Source organism: Ursus maritimus, unplaced genomic scaffold (assembly GCF_017311325.1).
Source record: "Ursus maritimus isolate PB19 unplaced genomic scaffold, ASM1731132v1 scaffold_2, whole genome shotgun sequence".
Taxonomy (NCBI): Eukaryota; Metazoa; Chordata; class Mammalia; order Carnivora; family Ursidae; genus Ursus; species Ursus maritimus.
In genome coordinates, this window is record NW_024424452.1 from 69,526,413 (window position 1) to 69,543,774 (window position 17,362).

Genomic DNA, 17,362 nt, shown 5'->3' on the forward strand with positions numbered 1-17,362 from the left:
CAGCTGTCAGAATGGCTGGACTCAACAACACAAGAAACAACAGGTGTTGATGAGGATGCGGAGAAAGGGGAACCCTCGTGCACGGTTGGTGGGAATGCAAACTTGTGCAGCCACTGTGGAAAATGGTATGGAGGTTCCTCAAAAAGTAAAAATAGAGAAAAAAAAGTTAAAATAGAACTAGCCTACAACCTAGTAATTGCACTCTTGGGTATTTACCCAAAGAATACAAGAACACTAATTCAAAGGGACACCTGCACCCCCACTTTTTACAGAAGCACCCACAATAGCCAAGGTATGGAAGCAGCCCTCACAATATATCCATGCACATGTGTGATATATATACATGATGGATTATTATTCGGCCGTAAAAAGGAATGAAATCTTGCCATTTGCAACAACATAGATGACCTAGAGGGTATTATGCTAAGTGAAATAGGTCAGAGAAAGACATATACCATATGATTTCACTCATATGTGGAATTTGAGAAACAAAGGAAAAAAGAAAAAAAGACAAACCAAGAAACAGATTCTTTTTTTTTTTTAAGATTTTATTTATTCAACAGAGATAGAGACAGCCATCGAGAGAGGGAACACAAGCAGGGGAGTGGGAGAAGAAGAAGCAGGCTCATGGCGGAAGAGCCTGATGTGGGGCTCGATCCCATAACGTCAGGATCACGCCCTGAGCCGAAGGCAGACGCTTAACCGCTGTGCCACCCAGGCGCCCCAAGAAACAGATTCTTAACTCTAGAGAATACACACTGTCGGTCACCATAGGGGAGGGTGGTGGGGGAATGGGGGAAATAGGTGATGGGGATTAACGAGTGCACCTGTCGTGATGAGCACTGGGTGATGTATGGAAGTGTTCAATCACTCTATTGTACATCTGAAACTAATATTACACTGTGCTAACTCTACTGGAATTTAAAAAAATAATAAAGTTTTAAAAACAACAAAAAATAAAATGCAGATTATCAGAAGAGCCTAAAATTACTTAAACAGCACTTTTTCCCCTGTAAGAATGTGAGGCACAGAGATTTAAGAAACAAACCTACCAGGCGCCTTGGGTGGCCCACTAAGTTAAGCTCCCCTGACTCTCCTTTTCGGCTCAGGTGGTGATCTCCAGGTGGTGAGATGGAGCCCCGAAACCAGCCCCACGTCGGCCTTCTCGCTCAGTGCGAGTCTGCTTGAGATTCTCTCTCCCTCTGCCCCTCCCTCTGGTGCTCTCTCTCTCAAATATAAATAAATCTTTTTTAAAAAGAAGGAGAAACAAACCTGCATTATAGATTACACAACTGGCAGCCAGAACCGCAACCGGGCCTTAGGGCCTCCAGAGCGCACCCTCTGAACCTCTCCCAGGGCAGGTGCACAGGTCTCTCCCCTCTTTTGCCTGCCCGCCCCAAAGAGCCTCCCCGCCACCACCCATACGTGTCTCCAGGACTCTAACCTTGTGGCACCGCAATCCATTGCCCACATTTTTGTTCTACGGCACAGATGCAAGCTGCCACCCTGTTACTCGGAACCCGGCTTCTCAATCGCTCCAGCGCGCTTAGCCTGGCCTCGCCTGCCTGCCCCGTCGGCGCTTCCAGTCCCCTGAATTCACCTGTGTTGTATCGTCTTTGCCTCACTCTCCCCCCGACCCCCTGAACTCGTGGAGAGGAAGCCTCGGGGCTCACTAACGTCCGTTACTGTTGACAAGCTACGGTGGCTTTATCACGGGGCAGTGCAATCTCTCCCGCAGCGGGACGAGCTGTCATCGGTGTCCCCGGAACACCTGGGGCAGGGGACCCGCCGCCCCGCCGCGGACTCCGGTCGCCGGGCCGAGAGTGCCCTCCCCACCCAGTACGAAGTCCTGCGGCGAGCAGAGCAGCTGCCCGGCGGCCGGCCGACGAGCTCAAGTCGGTGACCCGGCCAGGGCCCTCCCGCAGGCTCCCCGCGGCAGGGAGGGCCGGGCGCGCCGGGGAAGCGCCGGCCGGGCCCACAGGTGCCGCCTGCCCGCCGCGCCCCAGCCCGCCGCCCTTCTCCGCCCCCCCTCCCCCACTGCAGCCGCAGCGCCGGCCGCGAGCCCGGGACAGCCGGGCTGGCCTCTGGCGGGCCTCCGCCGCTCCCCGCGCGCTCCGGCGCCGGGCCTGGCAGCGCGGCCTCCTCCGCCTCCCTCCGGCCCGCGGCCGGCGGGCGAGGGCCGGGTCGGGGCGGGGGGCGGGGACGAACGCAGGCCCGCTCGGCCGCACCCCTCCCCGGCGGCCGCGGGCGGAGCCGGCCCGCCTCAGCCGACATCCGCGGGAGCGGCGCCGCGCCGCGGGCAGCGAGCTCCGCATTCGAACCTCCCTCGCAAAGACAGTCTCCGCCCCACAATGCACCGCGGCGGGCAGCCTTTGAAAAAGCGGCGCGGCTCGTTCAAGATGGCGGAGCTCGACCAGTTGCCTGACGAGAGTGAGTAGCACCTCAAAGCGCCCCCCGCCTCCCGCCGGCCGCCCGCCCCCGGGCTGCGCCGGCCGGGACGGGCGGCCGTGCCCTCCGCCGGGCGAGCGGGCCGGTTGCCAGCCCCGCCGCGCTCCCCCGGTGCTCCCACCCCGGGGTTGCCGCCGCGTCGCCGCCTTTGTTATGGTGTCTGTGTGCTGGTTTCTGGGGTGGTGTGAGCGCCGGGGCCGGAAACCGAAAGCCCGGGGGCCCGGCGCGCGCCCGGCGGAGGCGGGGGCCGCTGTCCCGGCCCGACTCGGGCCCCCGGCCGGGTGGGGGAGGAGCGGCCCCGGGACCGCGGGGGCCGTCCGCGCCGCCTGCCCAGCTCACCCGGCGCGGGGGGACGCCCGGCGGGGTTATGTAACCCGCCCGGCCGGGGCCGCGCGGGGCGGGGGCCGGGGAGGGGCTGCCCCGGCCCGGGGTCGCGTCCTTCCGCGGCTCCTGCCTCTGCAGGCACTCGGGATCCCCGCTGTCCTCCCCCCACCCCCCTGCTGTGTCCACCCCTGGAAGTGTTTCCGTGTCAAAGGGCTGGCCCCTTCCCCTGGGACCACAGGTGGCTGTGGACCTTTCCAGGGGGATCCAGGCTGGGCGCCCCGGTGTGCTGGTAGCCCCCAGCCCGCAGACTTCCTGGTGTGCGTTGGTGCCTTCAGAATCATGGGATACTTTTCTGCATGGCTGAGAGCATCGCAGCTTGCACACACGGTGCCCTTCCTGACACCCATCCCTGCGATCGCCTGCCTTGACGGTGTTTACTCACCCTGCTGCCTCTGACCTGCACACTGACCCGTGTTTAGTAAGTGCAAGCACCAGTTCTGTAGGTTAAGCACGACAGGGCGGAATTTTGTAATTTACAGTGTTGTATGAGGTATGGAAGAAGGCAGGTATTTGAGTTAATTACAGAAGGGTCCTCCTGATCCACACTCACTATTCGGTTTATGTATGCCTGTCGTTTGCGAGAGTCTTAGTGTAACAAAAACAAAAGTCTCAATCACGGCTAAATCCAACTGTGCAGGATGCAGGCAAATAGAAACTCTTAAAATGAGAGCTACATACAGCTAACTCTGTTTTCTTTGTGGGGTCATGTATCCTTAATGTGTTACAAAGTGAAAAGTTCAAGTTACCAAACTGGTGAACAGAGTTTGTGTTTTAAATTTGTTCTAGACCAGCGCAAAGTTCCAGTAGAATTTTCTGGTTGATGGAAATACTCGATTTTGTAATGTCCTGGAGGGTAGCCACGAGGCACCCGGGGCTGCGAAACTCTCCAGATGTGGCTAGCGTGACAAGATCAGGATTTTAAATTTTATTTTATTTTCATTAATTGAAATTTACGAGGTCTCCTGTGGCCAGTAGCTACTACATTGGACAGGGCAACTCCGTGGACCACCATGGGGCTTGTTGTTTCTTGTCTGGAGAACACAGTTATGATTTTGGATGCCCCCAAATAAGGGTGGGCCTACTAGACACAACGTGCTTGTCATCTGAAAATCTGTGCTATCTTTAGAATAAAGATGTTATATCAGGGCTTTGAAGTCACACCCACTAGACCTGACATTTTGATTACTGTGGTCATTCTGTTGAGATGACAGGCATTTTAAGTGGCCTTCTTTTAACTGTCATTTGGAATATTTGCTTGTCGTCGTTAAACATTTGTTGAAAACTTACTATGGTTCTTCGTAGAGACTGGGGACTCACAGTAGGGTTCACATTCCAACTACACTCTCAAACGATATAGCTGACGTTTATATTACTTTGTGACATCTCTGGTACATTGGGGTGTATATGGGTGTACCCCTGTGTTTGTGTGGTGTAGGTCTTGTTTAGCTAGACCACAGCTTGTTGAAAGCAGAAATTGCCTTACTTCGTTGGTTGCATAGAGCTGCATTATCGAGTATATGTAAATACTTGATTTATACTGAATCAAAGGTAGAGTAAGAGGCATTCTTAATGAACCTGGAGCAGAGTCTTGGAAAGGGAAAGTGACTTCAGTCTGATACTGAAAATAGCTGTATGTTTCTCTGCCAATTTTAGTCAAAGGGGCTAGCTCATAAATTAGCCAATAGCCAGTATAACATTATCAATACTAAAAGCTACCATCTGAGTATTTACTGTGAACCAGATGCTGTGCAAAGCTTATGACAGGCATTTGCTCACTGAGTGCTCATTTCAGTCGGCTAAGTACTCTTACGAGCTGGATTGTGTGTATGAGGAATCGGAGGCTGTCTTCTGCCCAGGCCTTTCCTCTGAGCTCTGGACTCAGTATCCCCTACCTGTTTCACATCTCCTCTTAGATGCCTCAGGGGCCCTTCAGACTTTACGGGTCCAAGACCTACATCATAATCCAGGGGTTCCTGTCTTAATGAACGGCTCCACTGCGCGTTTGCTGAAACCTAAAGGCTAGCTTTGGCCCTTCCCTCTCTTCCATGTTCCATATCGAAGCCTTTACTACGTCTTGTAACTTTTACCTTCTGCATGTCTTGATCTGCCTACTTCTCACCATCTCCTGCCCCAGCCCGGGTGACGCTCCTGTGCACCAGTCACCATGAACCCATGGCCCGCCCCCACACCCCAACCTACACGTGGCCGGAGCGGTCCTTCCAGAATGTGTACATGTCATCCTGCTGCTTGGAACAGTTTAGTTGCCACAAGAGCCTTGGACTCTGGCCACACTCCACCTCTCCGGCTTCAGTTTGTACCACTCTTCCTCTCATCCTGTCCCTTTGGGCTAAATTTGGCCTTTTTCATTCCCTGTACTCCCCAGGCTTGCTTCTTTTTTTTTTTTTTTTTTTTTGAAGGGCTTTTGCCCTTGTGCTCGTGCAGTTGACAGCTACTTAGCCTTCAGATCCCATTTTAAGCTTCTTTAGAAAGTGATTTTCTGTCCTTGACAAAGATTACATCTTCCTATTAAATCTTTTCCTACCACCATGCAACTCCGTGGTGGCACCTGTCACAGTTGCCACTTTACATTTGTTCACGTGATTGGCTAGAAGCCTCCTGGAGAAGATATCCAGTTCCGGTTCCATGAATAATACCTGGCTCACCTCTCTGACCCTTTTCCACGGCCCTCTTCCTTTGCTAGCTACTCCCAAGCACAGTGCCCTTTCCCCCTGTTCCTTGAATGTTCTAACCGGTCTATCTCAGGGCTTTTTTTTTTTTTTTTTTTTTTTTTACCTGTTATTTCTTCTGCCCAGACTCATTGCTTTGACCTCCGCTCCCTCAAGACTAGTCCTTTTTAGATGTTACCTCCTCAGAGAAGCCTTCCCTCTCTACCCTGTGTAAAGTACCCCTCCACGCACACACACTGAGATCCCCTCATTTGTTTCCTTTATGATAACTGCCACGCATCATTATCATTTCATGTACTTGTTTATTGTGTGTCTTCTTCCACTGGAGTGAAAACTCTCAGAGAGCAGAGGCCTTTGTCGCTCTTGACCTTCAGGTCAGCCCAGGCCCTCGCATAGTGTGGTAGCAGGCGTTCAGTGGATACGTCGCTGTTGTTGATTGACCAAAGTAATGGTAGCAATAAGCATGATCTAAAAATTAGCCATGTGCTATGTGCATTGGTCTCTAAGCACTTTTACATATGGTAACGTGTCTAATCCCCATTTTACAAATGAAGAATCAGCACAGAGGAGTGAAGTAAAATGCTTAAGTAACCCAGCAAAAAGTGGCCGAACCAGTGTCCAAACACAGCTAGCCTCCGTGTGTGCTCTTGACTGCTGTGCTATACCACCTCTCAGAAAAAAGTTCAAAGTGGTAGGTCAGAATCCCCAGGACAGAGTCTTGCCTTCATGGAATAGGAATGGATATCCCTGAGGCTCGCACCTCTTCCTTCCGATCTCTGCTCAAGTATCACCTTTCAGAGAAGCTACTCATGAGCACCTCCTAGAAAAATAGTCTTCTTCATCATCACTTGATATGTGTATGTATGTGTTTGTCTCCCCTCTCCCCTCACTGGGACGTAAACTCCATGAGAGTGGGGACTTTGGCTCTTTTGCGTGCTGTTGTATCCCCTGTGCCTACAGCAGGGATTGGGGGGTGCAGTCGGCACTCCACATATTCCCTGGATGAGTGGATGCTACTACTTTTTCTAAAATAAACTGTGTTTCTCGTGGTGGCTCTGTGCTCTGTCCACTAGCTGCTTCCCAGTTGTATTGTTCTGCGTGAGGCTTTTTAGCTAGACTTTATGGCCTCTCTCCCCAACTTCGCCCCCACAATCCTACTTCCATTGGTCATTAAACCACCGTGCTGTTTGGAGGCCGGCCAGGTGTCCTGTTACCTGGTCTCCACATCTGTGCAAGAGAGTAGAGTGAGAGCAAGGGTGGCTTTGGTGTTGATGGCTTGTCGGTTCTATAAGCCTCTCATCCTGCCCTGCAGAGGAAAAGTCAGATGAAGTTTAGGGATCAGAGTGGCATAAAAATATTTCATAGCCAGAACCGCAGTGCATTCTCATTGTTTCTCCTTTAAAGTCTGTTGGCCATTTATAAGAGTTGTAAATCATGGCTGCTTCTGTTAAACACCAAGGAGAATTAATCTGTCTACTCTGATTTTTTTTACCTGGTTCATTGTCTTCTTTCTTACTTTATCCCCTGGAATCATCCTTTATTTATTTATATTTGTGTTTTTATGAAATGCCATTATGGTTTGGCTCCTTGGAGTTATTTGCACACATTTTGAACTTACCATTTAAAACTTTGTCTTTTCTCAGGGCAGGTAAAGGACCAGCCTTTCAAATAACATTAACTACTGCCTGATCTTAGATTATATTCTGTCAAACATAGATGGATGTCACAGTAACTGAGATGAGAACTAGCTGGTTCTAAAATAAAGCAAATTTAAAAATGAGAAATGATATGTAATAATTTGACTATAATACAAGAAAAAAGTGTTCTAAACAGGTTTTTTTTTTAGGTTAAAAGAGGGAGATTTCACTCATCTAGAATTCTGTGAATAGTTTGCATTTTGGAGCGTAGAAGGGATTTTTTTTTCTGTTAATTTTTGTCGTTGAGCTGTAATTGACATTTAACATTGTATTCTTTAGGTGTACAACATAATGATTTGCTGTGTGTGACATGATTGCCTCACCTGGGTTAGTTAACACCCATCACCACACATGGTTACAATTTTTTTTCTTATGGTGAGCACTTTTAAGATCTACTTTCTTAGCACCTTTCATGTATATAATACAGTATTGTTAACTGTGGTTGCTGTGCTGTGTGGTACATCTCTGGGATTTATTTATCTTATAACCGGAAGTTTATACCTTTTGACTGCTTTTACCCATTTTTTTTTATTCTTAAAGATTTATTTATTTATTTGACAGAGAGAGACAGCCAGCGAGAGAGGGAACACAAGCAGGGGGAGTGGGAGAGGAAGAAGCAGGCTTCCAGAGGAGGAGCCCAATGCGGGGCTCGATCCCAGAACGGAGGGATCACGCCCTGAGCCGAAGGCAGATGCTTAACGACTGTGCCACCCAGGCGCCCCTGCTTTTACCCATTTTGCCCAAACCCCAGCCCCCACCTCTGGCAACCACCAGTTCATTCTCTGTATCTAGGAGTTCGGGTTTTTTTGTTTTTGTTTTTGTTTTTAAGATGCCACATGTAAGTGAGAGAAATCATCGTTCATTATTTTTCAAATGACTTGGACGTCTTTGCAATATACATCTCCAATCCTGAGATTTTCAATTTAGTTCTCTCCCTGTCTCATAAAAATGTATTTCCCTGTGGTTTCTCCTGCCTCCCCTCACCCGTAGATCCCACCCTTGATTCACACCAGAGCCTGTAGCGCAGCGCGTCTCAGCCCAGCGGGCCCGAGGGTTACCTGCAGCAGAACCCCCGAGGACCTTTATTAACAACATTGGCTCTGCGTGCATGAGGAGCTTCCTGGTTATTCTAATACACACTGAGGCTTGTTTTAGACAGCGAACCCCTCCATCGGTATGCTGGCCCCTCTGACTCTTCTGAACTCCCTTTTTCAGCTTGGAAACCCTTCAGGGTCTTGAAGGGTTGCACACACCTGCATTCTAGACTATCCGAGGCACTTGTTGACAGATACCACAGCGCCCCTGGATGATTTTCGTTTTCTCTTCTCTCTGCTCTATTACCGCTTCCGATCTTTGCTTCAGTAAACGTCAGTCCCTGTCTCTTCTCCTCCAGCACCCGAATACTTGCGGATGCGGATCCAGAATCTCTCTGCCCACTCTCCCTCTTCCCACTCTTGGAGAGGCCTCTGGTTCTCACTTCAACAAGACTCCCATATATCTCTCTCCAGCTCTTCCTTACCTTCTGGGACTTCTGTCTGATAGCTTCAGTGGCCCTCTGGTTATCTCTGATTGCACATCCCACCGTCACTCCAGCCTCAGCACCGCTAAAACCAGACGGGGCACTCTCGCCCTGTAGCCAAGTTCTTTTTCTCTCACATTGATTATGAAATAATATTGATTTGTTTTAATTGCAGGCTCTTCAGCAAAAGCCCTTGTCAGTTTAAAAGGTAAGATCATAGCACGATTCTGTGGGCACGCCATAAGCTAGAAATTTAATTCATTAAATTGATTTGGGTATAGTCTTTTCAGTCTAAGTTAGGATTCGGTATAGCTTTTTAGTATTGGTTTTCACGATGGTAATTTTAAATTCATGGACTGTTTTAGGAGAATTGATCTTTGGTTAGTGGAAATTATTAAGAAATTTTTTCCCTGAGAATTATTGATTAAAGAACTTTTTTCTTTTTTTAATTTTGTAAGTAAACTCTATGCCCAGTGTGGGGCTTGAACTCACCACCGGGGGATCAAGAGTCACACGCTCCACCAACTGAGCCAGCCAGGTGCCCCAAGAACTTTTTTTTTTTTTTTTTTAAGATTTTAAGTAATCTCCACACTGAATGTGGGGTTTGAGCTCACCACCCTGAGATCAAGAGTCACATGCTCCCCATGAGCCAGCCAGGTGCCTCAAACCCCAGGAACTTTTTAACTAGACATTGCAGACATCTTACTAGAGTGAAAGCATTTCTTGAACAGCTGTACTCAGCTGTATTTTTGCTTAAGAGTTTATATTTTTAGCAGGGCACCTAGGTGGCTCAGTCAGTTAAGTGGCTGGCTCTTGACCTCAGCTCAGGTCTTAATTTCAGGGTCCTGAGTTCGAGCCCTGCATTGGGCTTCATGCCGGGTGTGGGAGCCTACTTAAAAAAGAAAAAAGAGTTTATATTTTTAGGAATTCTGCTTTCTAAGTAAAAATGCAAGTCTCTTGAAATGAAAGAATGACAGTACTTTTCTTTTCCTAAGAACAGGGTTATACATGTTCTTTGATCTTGCTCTTTCTTTCTACAAGTACATTAGACCAAGCCTCTTACTGTAGTTTGTTTTGAATTTTTGCTTGAGCAGGGTTCTACTAAGTAAATCTGGAACCAAGCTATGCTCAAAAGTTCACTGGTACTTTTAGTGTTTAAAGTTCTGTGTTGTGCTTTGCATTGGTGATTCACCACATCGAGTCCTGGCTTGAGAACACTTGCCTTCCAGAACTACCCTAATTCATTTGCCTAGCAGGATCAACCCTGGTCCACCTCTTTTCTTTTGTACTTAAAACGTACATCTCAAAAAGTATTCCATTATTCTTTTCCTCCCAATATAAAAACTATTCTTTTTTTAAAAAAGAAGACATATACAAGTGATCTATTTCTTACAGAAAAAAATTAGGAAATGCTGATGAGCAGCTCGAAGAAATGAAAATAACTATCTTGTGTGTTTTCATCCCAGCTTTCTTTGTCTTTCTCTAATAAACATATCCTTTTTATAAAAATTAAACTCACCATTCTGTATTTTCATAATATGTCTAATCAGTTACTTGATTGGATTCTTTTCTGGTTGCATACAATTCTGAAGACATTTCTTCAAATCAAGGAAAACAGAAACACCCACACATTTTATTTTTGTATATCCACGGTTTCACTTATTGAAGCAGGAAACATTTAGACGTATACTCTAAATTGAAGATTAGAAGCTTTTTCCATTTTTCCACTGCACTGTTTTCAATCAGATTGTACTTAAGCTTCTTAGCAAATTAGAATAAAGGAATTACTAAAAACACAAAGAAGCCACACATATTTTAATATGAGAATTTAATACTTTCACGATGCACTGCCTTGTCAAATTATGTAGAGTTTGACAAAAAGATACAGAAGAGATTTTTAATTTGTAATAAACCAAAATTACTGTGGGCAGTATATTTTTTCCTTGTTAAATATCTCAGATATATTGCTATTAATAAAAAGGCAATGTTCATTGTATAAAATCCTTTGAACTAAACCTAAATCTTACTAGTAATAATTACTTATTACAGAGGGAAGCTTATCTAACACATGGAATGAAAAGTACAGCTCCTTACAAAAAACACCTGTTTGGAAAGGNNGGAATGCGGGCTCCGCTGTGGAGATGGTAAGGGATTAGTTTTTCTTACTCTTTAGAATATGATAGCTAAATTGTTTGTATGATTGTCATGTACACAACTCTTACAGACCAGTAAGAGTTTTCTAAGGTTCTCCCCGACTCCAAGCATTTGAGTCTTTAAGCGCCATTGAGTGTAGTGTACGATCATACTTAGGTTAACAGTCTATAGCCTTTGATAATCTAGTCATCAGTAAGCATTGTTAAGTAATTGCAGTTTCTTTAAATTGGCAGGACAAAAAAAACTCTAACAACCCCGAATCATCCTTTATTTAGAGTATAAAAAATTTCACATGGTTCTGGTCTCTGCAAAAAGATGTATAAGTAAGTGGTAAGATAATAAAATCTTGTGTAGGTCAAGGGTAAGTACATGTAGGGTACAAGGGTCTTCTTTCAGGGTGGTGGAGTATTAAGATTCTCAGCAGGTTTAATTTCAAGGGTCAGTACCTCTAGCCTTGACCCAGTTGGACGCTGCCCATATGTTGTTAGCCCTCTGTGCCTACCTCTCTTCCGACTGGGCATGCAAGTCTGTCTGCAGGGGTGGGAGAAGGATTTGAAACAGGATGTTGGTATGATTGGGATATTATTTCTCTTCTTCTGTTTTGATGAGGCCCCTGAACCTAGGGTGGACTGTAAAATTGTTCCTATTACAGACCCTTTAGTGCATGATGTCCTTTGGGTATTTCAACAAGTTAGTTCTGGTTCTGCAGTCTAGTTTAGCCTATAGTCACTTACCAAATACCTGTGACAGGTGTCTTGTACTTTTATTCACAGATGGAAATTCGGTTAACAATTTTTCACAGCGCATCTAGTGCATTATTATACATTGAGATTGACTCTCTAGAGTGATCTAGTAACTTCGTCCAGCCCAGCCCCATGCAGCCAACACAACGTGTGATACACCCAACTGCTATTAATCTGAGCACTAACATAACGAGAACTGGAATTTCCAGAACTTGTTTTCCTCTCGTCACCATTCAAGGCTGCTAAGGATACTTGGGTTCCAGTTTTAATCATCAGCTAGGTGTTTCATTTAGTCATCAGCTAGATGTTTTGATTGTAAACAAGTTGCATAAATCTGTACTAGTTTGTAAATCTGAGCTTCTTTGTATTCGACGTGGTGTCCTTTGTATTACCCATCCTTACCCTTCCAGGCTGCTTACAGTCCAGCGTCAGCTCTGTCTCCCAAATATAGAATTGCATTTTGGAATAAAAATGGGATGTGTTCAGTCTTTTTATTAACTAAACAAATTTCTACCATAGCCTTTCAGAAACTCAAAACGAAGTCGACTCTTTTCTGATGAAGATGACAGACAGATAAATACAAGGTCACCCAAAAGAAACCAGAGAGTCGCAATGGTCCCACAGGTATGTGTGTCGCTAGCGTTTTGTTCCGTGTGAAAGGAAATGAGCAATTGCTCAGCATAATAAAGTTTATTTTTTACTATTCTATTACATTTTGAGTAACAAGTTCTTTTTTTAAGTCAGTGCTCCAACTCAGCTCCTATATTAATTACCTAGAAAGGCCATTATTTTATTGATCGACTTTTTCTGGGAGTAGAAAGTCGGTCCTCAGTCTTACAAACGCACACTTTTAAGCGTGGAGAGGAGAGTGGACGTTAAGCAGATGGATTTGGCAGTAGGCAATCAGTTTGGAGTTTTGCATGGAAATAAGAGGGAGGGAAACATTTTACTTTATCACTGAGGAAAGTGTGTTGAATACTTCCTTATCCGAAAGAGGAAACTGTGTAGTATGAAGTCATATCTTCTTTTTCATTTTTGGCATTTTTTTTCAGTAAGAGATTAATTTATTCGATATCTTCTCATTAGCTTTTTAACTTTTTTAAAATTGAAGTATAATTAACAGGGTTTTGTTAGTTTCAGGTATACAGTACAATGATTCAACAATTCTATACATTACTGGGTGCTCATTGTGATAAGTGTACTCTTTTTTAAGATTTATTTATTCATTTTAGAGAGAGAGAGAGAGAGCAGAGTGGGTAGGGGCAGAGGGAGATGGAGAATCTCAAGCAGACTCTGAGCTGAGCACAGAGCCCGATGCAGGGGCTCGATCCCATAACCCTGAGATCACAACCCGAGCCAAAAGCAAGAGTCGGACTCTTAACTGACTGCGCCAGCCAGGTGCCCCACGCCACGCGTACTCGTAACTCCCTTCACCTGTTTCACCTACTCCCCCACCCACCTTCCCTCTGGTAGCCACCAGTTCTCTGTATTCAGGAGTCCGGGGTTTTTTGTCTCTTTTTTTTCTTTGTTTGTTTTGTTTCTTAAAATCCATGTGTGAGTGAAGTCATGTGGTGTTCATCTTCTCTGACTTACTTCGTTTAGCACTATCCTCTGTGGCATCACCCATGTTGTTGCAGATGGCAAGATTTCATTCTTTTTTATGGCTCATTAATATTCCGTATTGTATATATACCACCTCTCCTTTATCCATTCATTTCTGGATGGAAACTCGGGCTACTTCCGTATCTTGTCTGTCCTTAATAATGCTGCAGTAAACATAGAATCTATCTTTTCGAATCCCAGGAGTGGGATTATTGTATCAGAAGCTAGTTCTATTTTTAATTTTTTTGAGCAACCCCCTTACTGTTTTCCAGAGTGGCTGCACCAGTTTGCGTTCCTACCAGCAGCGTACAAGGGTTCCCCTTTCCCCGTGTCCTTGCCAACACTTGTTATTTCTTGTGTTTTTGATTTTAGCCATTCTGACAGGTGTCAGGTGGTATCTCACTGTAGTTTTAATTTGGAAGATTCTACTAAATATTCGAGGAAGTTGTGGTAATTTATATTACCTCTAGCCAGGGGATCTTTAACACAGTTTTATAGCCACGGAACCACCAATACCCTATTTAAATAAAATCTGGGTTAGTAACTCAACAGAAAGAAAAATAGCACTTTTTCTGATAATAATATTTTATTTTATTTATTTATTTTTAAATGTTACTACTTTTTTTTTGTTTTTAAAGATTTTATTTAGTTATTTGACAAAGAGAGACAGCCAGTGAGAGAGGGAACACAAGCAGGGGGAGTGGGAGAGGAAGAAGCAGGCTCCTAGTGGAGAAGCCCCATGCGGGGCTTGATCCCAGAACTCTGGGATCACGCCCTGAGCCAAAGGCAGACACTTAACGACTGCGCCATCCAGGCGCCCCTGATAATAATATTTTATAATAATTTGGTTGTTATTTATGCTAAACCACTCCCAGCTTACAAATATTTTTTTACATTTTGAAGTTAATTTTTTAAAGTACTGGTGCTATTCTGAATTGGATTCTGGGACAGAAAAAACACGTTAATAGAAAAACTGAAGAAATCCACATATAGTCTGTAGTTTAGTTAATAGTGTTGTACCAGTGTTCGTTTCTTAGTTTTGACAAACCGTGGTTATATTAGATGCTCCCATTAGGGAAAGCTGGGTGAAGGGCATGTGGGAGCTCAGTACTATCTTTGCAACTTTTCTATAAATTTACAATTTTTCAAAAGTTAAAGGCTTTAACAAAAAATAAAAAGTTAATTTTTACCTCTACCAGTTCTCTAGATCTACCTCCCTCATTAACTGGTAACCACTGGAATTAGTTTGATTAGCCTTTTAGATGTTTATAGACCTTTCTTAAAATTTTATATATGTATTCATAGAAATCATCATTCTGTAATTCAGTTTTTCATTTAAAGTCTAGTTTTGAGATTTGGCCATGCTGATTGATTTAGATCAATGACAGGCAGCCTTCAATATTTTTCTTTTTACCGTTATATATTATTCAGCCTTATGATACTGTAGTTTATACCTTCTTCTATTTATGAGCATTTAAGTGGTTTCTTAGTTTTTACTCTTACAGACAATGCTGTAGTGAACACCCCTGCCGCAAGCACTGCAAGTGTTTTTCTAGGACAGATGCCTGAAATGTGGAATTGCTGTATCATAGGATATGCACATTTAGACATTTTATATTATTGTACAAGGACATTGTACTGGTCTCTCTATATATTTTTTAAGATTTTATTTATTTATTTGTCAGAGAGAGAGCGCACAAGCAGGGAAAGCGGCAGGCAGGGGGAGAAGCAGGCTCCTGCTGAGCAAGGAGCCTGATGCGGAGCTCGATCCCAGAACCCTGGGATCATGATCCGAGCCCAAGACAGACGATTAGCCAACTGAGCCACCCAGGCATATCTGGTCTATATTTTCTACTAACAAGACATCATAGTGCTTGTTTTCCCAAATGCTTGTCAGCTCAGTATATAAACAAACATCTAGGTTATTGCCAATCTGATTCATAGCATCTCCTTGGTTCTAGGTGGTATTTCATCTATGAGTGACGTCGAGGTACTTTTCATGTATGTTTAAAAACAGTTTCTTTCTTGTAAACTGTTTGTCTTTTTTTCCTATTTTCTGTTAGATTCTTGGTCATTTTCTTATTCATTTGTAAGAATTTTGTACATAATTTGTATATAATTTTGTATATAATTAATTTTGTATATAATTAAAAATATTAGCCCTTTGGCTACTTACATTGGTTGTAATTTTTTTCAGTTTGTAGTTTGTCTTTTCCCTTTGTTTCTGTATTTTTACCATGTAGGATTGAAAAAAAATTTAAGGGTCACATAGAACTGTCTTTCCTTTTATGACTTCTTGGGTTTATACTTACTCAGAGAGATCTTCCCTAGTCTAAAATTTATACTTTATTAATTGACTCAAATTTATTTCATTTTTTTTTTTTTGATGCTTAAATTTTCAATCCATCTGGATTTATTTTGGAGTTAAGGATTGGGTTATACTGCAACCTCGCTTCTTTCCCCCTCCCAGAGGACTACTTAGTTGTCCTGTTAACATTGAGTGAGTAATCCATCTTTTATACATTGATTTAAAATGCTGCCTGTATCACAAGCTACATTTCTGTATATATTTGGGATTATTTCTAGACTTTGTATCTGTCTATGACTAGTATGTCTCTATATGTGCTAGTATCAAATTGTTTTTGTCTGGTAAGACATTATTACATATCCTATTTTTAGGTTTTCCTAAATATTCTTGCACCTTTATTTTTCTGTAGGTACTTCAGAATCAGCTTGACTAGGAAAAAAACCCTGTTGGGATTTTTCCTGGCATTACCCTAATATTATGAATTCGTTTATGTTATGTAACATATTTGTAGCATTGAGACTCTCTACCCAAGAACTGGTTTCAGTTCCACTTATTCAAGCCTCAGTGTCCCTCTGTAGACTTTAAAATATTTTCCCGTGTTGATCTTGAACATTTGTTAAGTGTATTCCTAAATACAAAAGTATTTAATACTTTTGTCATTTTTGCTTTCATAAACAGGATATTTCTTCTGTTTTATTGTCTGTAACTGGTTCTCACGTATTTAGAGAAAAGTAGTGATTTTTTTAAGATATTGATTTGTGTCAGCTTTGTATTGCCCACTTTATTAAATTCTCTTACTGTTTTACACGGTTATAGTTGTTCTTGAGTTTTCGAGGACAGTCATATTACCTGCAAATAATGGTTTTATTTTCTCCTTTACAGTTTTTATTCTTCTTATTGGATAATTCCATCAAAACAATGTTAAAAAATTGTAGTGATAGTCAACATCTTGGTCACATTCCTCACTTTAATGACAATGTTTTTAGTATTTTAATATTGAATATGATAATGACTTTTGGATTGGAATGAGGAGAAATAAATTTTACAGGTTAAGAAAGTATCCATCTATTTTTGTTTTCTTGGTCAGTAGAGCTAAAGGCCTGTCAGTTTTGTTGATATTTTCGAAGAACTTTTGGGGGCACCTGGGTGGCTCAGTTGGTCAAGTGTCTGCTTTCGGCTCAGGTCACAATCTCAGGGTGCTGGGAACGAGCCCTGAGTCAGGCTCCCTGCTCAGCGGGGAGTCTGCCTCTCCCTCTCCCTCTGCTGCTCCCCTCCCCCTGCTGTCTCTCGTGCACTCTCTCGCTCTCAAATAAATGAATAAAATCTTTAAGACAAAGAACTTTTGGTTTCATCCTTTTGTCTCTTATTTTTCTATTTCACGTATTTCTGCTTTAATTTTTATTTTCTTCTTTCTGCTTGCTTTGGGTTTTCTTTGCTCTTCTTTTTCTAGCTTAAGTTGGAGGAATAGGTTATTTATTTGAGATCTTTGTCCTTTTCTAATATAGGCATTTACCTTATAAATTAGTCTCTCTCCTGCCTCCCCTGCCACAAGCACTGCTTTAGCTGTATCATTTAACTTTTGGTATGTTGTATATTTTCAGTCATTCTATCTAATTCTGTTGAGAGTTTTTGTTAATGAATATTGAATTTTATCCAGTATCTTTAGCGCCTGTAGAGGTGACCACCTGATTTTTATTGTTTTTATTCATTAATAATGACACTTTTTTCTAATGACAGAGTTTGTTTGTTTTTGAAGGTTAAACTTTTTATTTAGAAAGACTGAAACAAATATAAGCTACTTTCCATACTAGGTCGTACAA

General features: G+C 43.5%; 1 protein-coding gene across 4 annotated transcripts in view; it reads left to right on the plus strand.

Moving 5' to 3' along the window:
* Positions 1 to 2,351: 2,351 nt before the first annotated feature.
* LIN9 (lin-9 DREAM MuvB core complex component) overlaps positions 2,352 to 17,362 on the plus strand; it is a 62,919-nt gene continuing 47,908 nt past the window's right edge. For 3 of the 4 annotated variants that reach the window (XM_040636111.1, XM_040636112.1, XM_040636113.1), the window contains exons 1-4: positions 2,352 to 2,430; positions 8,911 to 8,943; positions 10,785 to 10,879; positions 12,152 to 12,256. In XM_040636111.1, coding sequence (XP_040492045.1) covers positions 2,352 to 2,430; positions 8,911 to 8,943; positions 10,785 to 10,879; positions 12,152 to 12,256 — 312 coding nt within the window. Of the gene's footprint in view, positions 2,431 to 8,910; positions 8,944 to 10,784; positions 10,880 to 12,151; positions 12,257 to 15,619; positions 15,735 to 17,362 lie in introns of those variants that run through there. The other variant, XM_008695215.2, reaches the window with a different exon arrangement.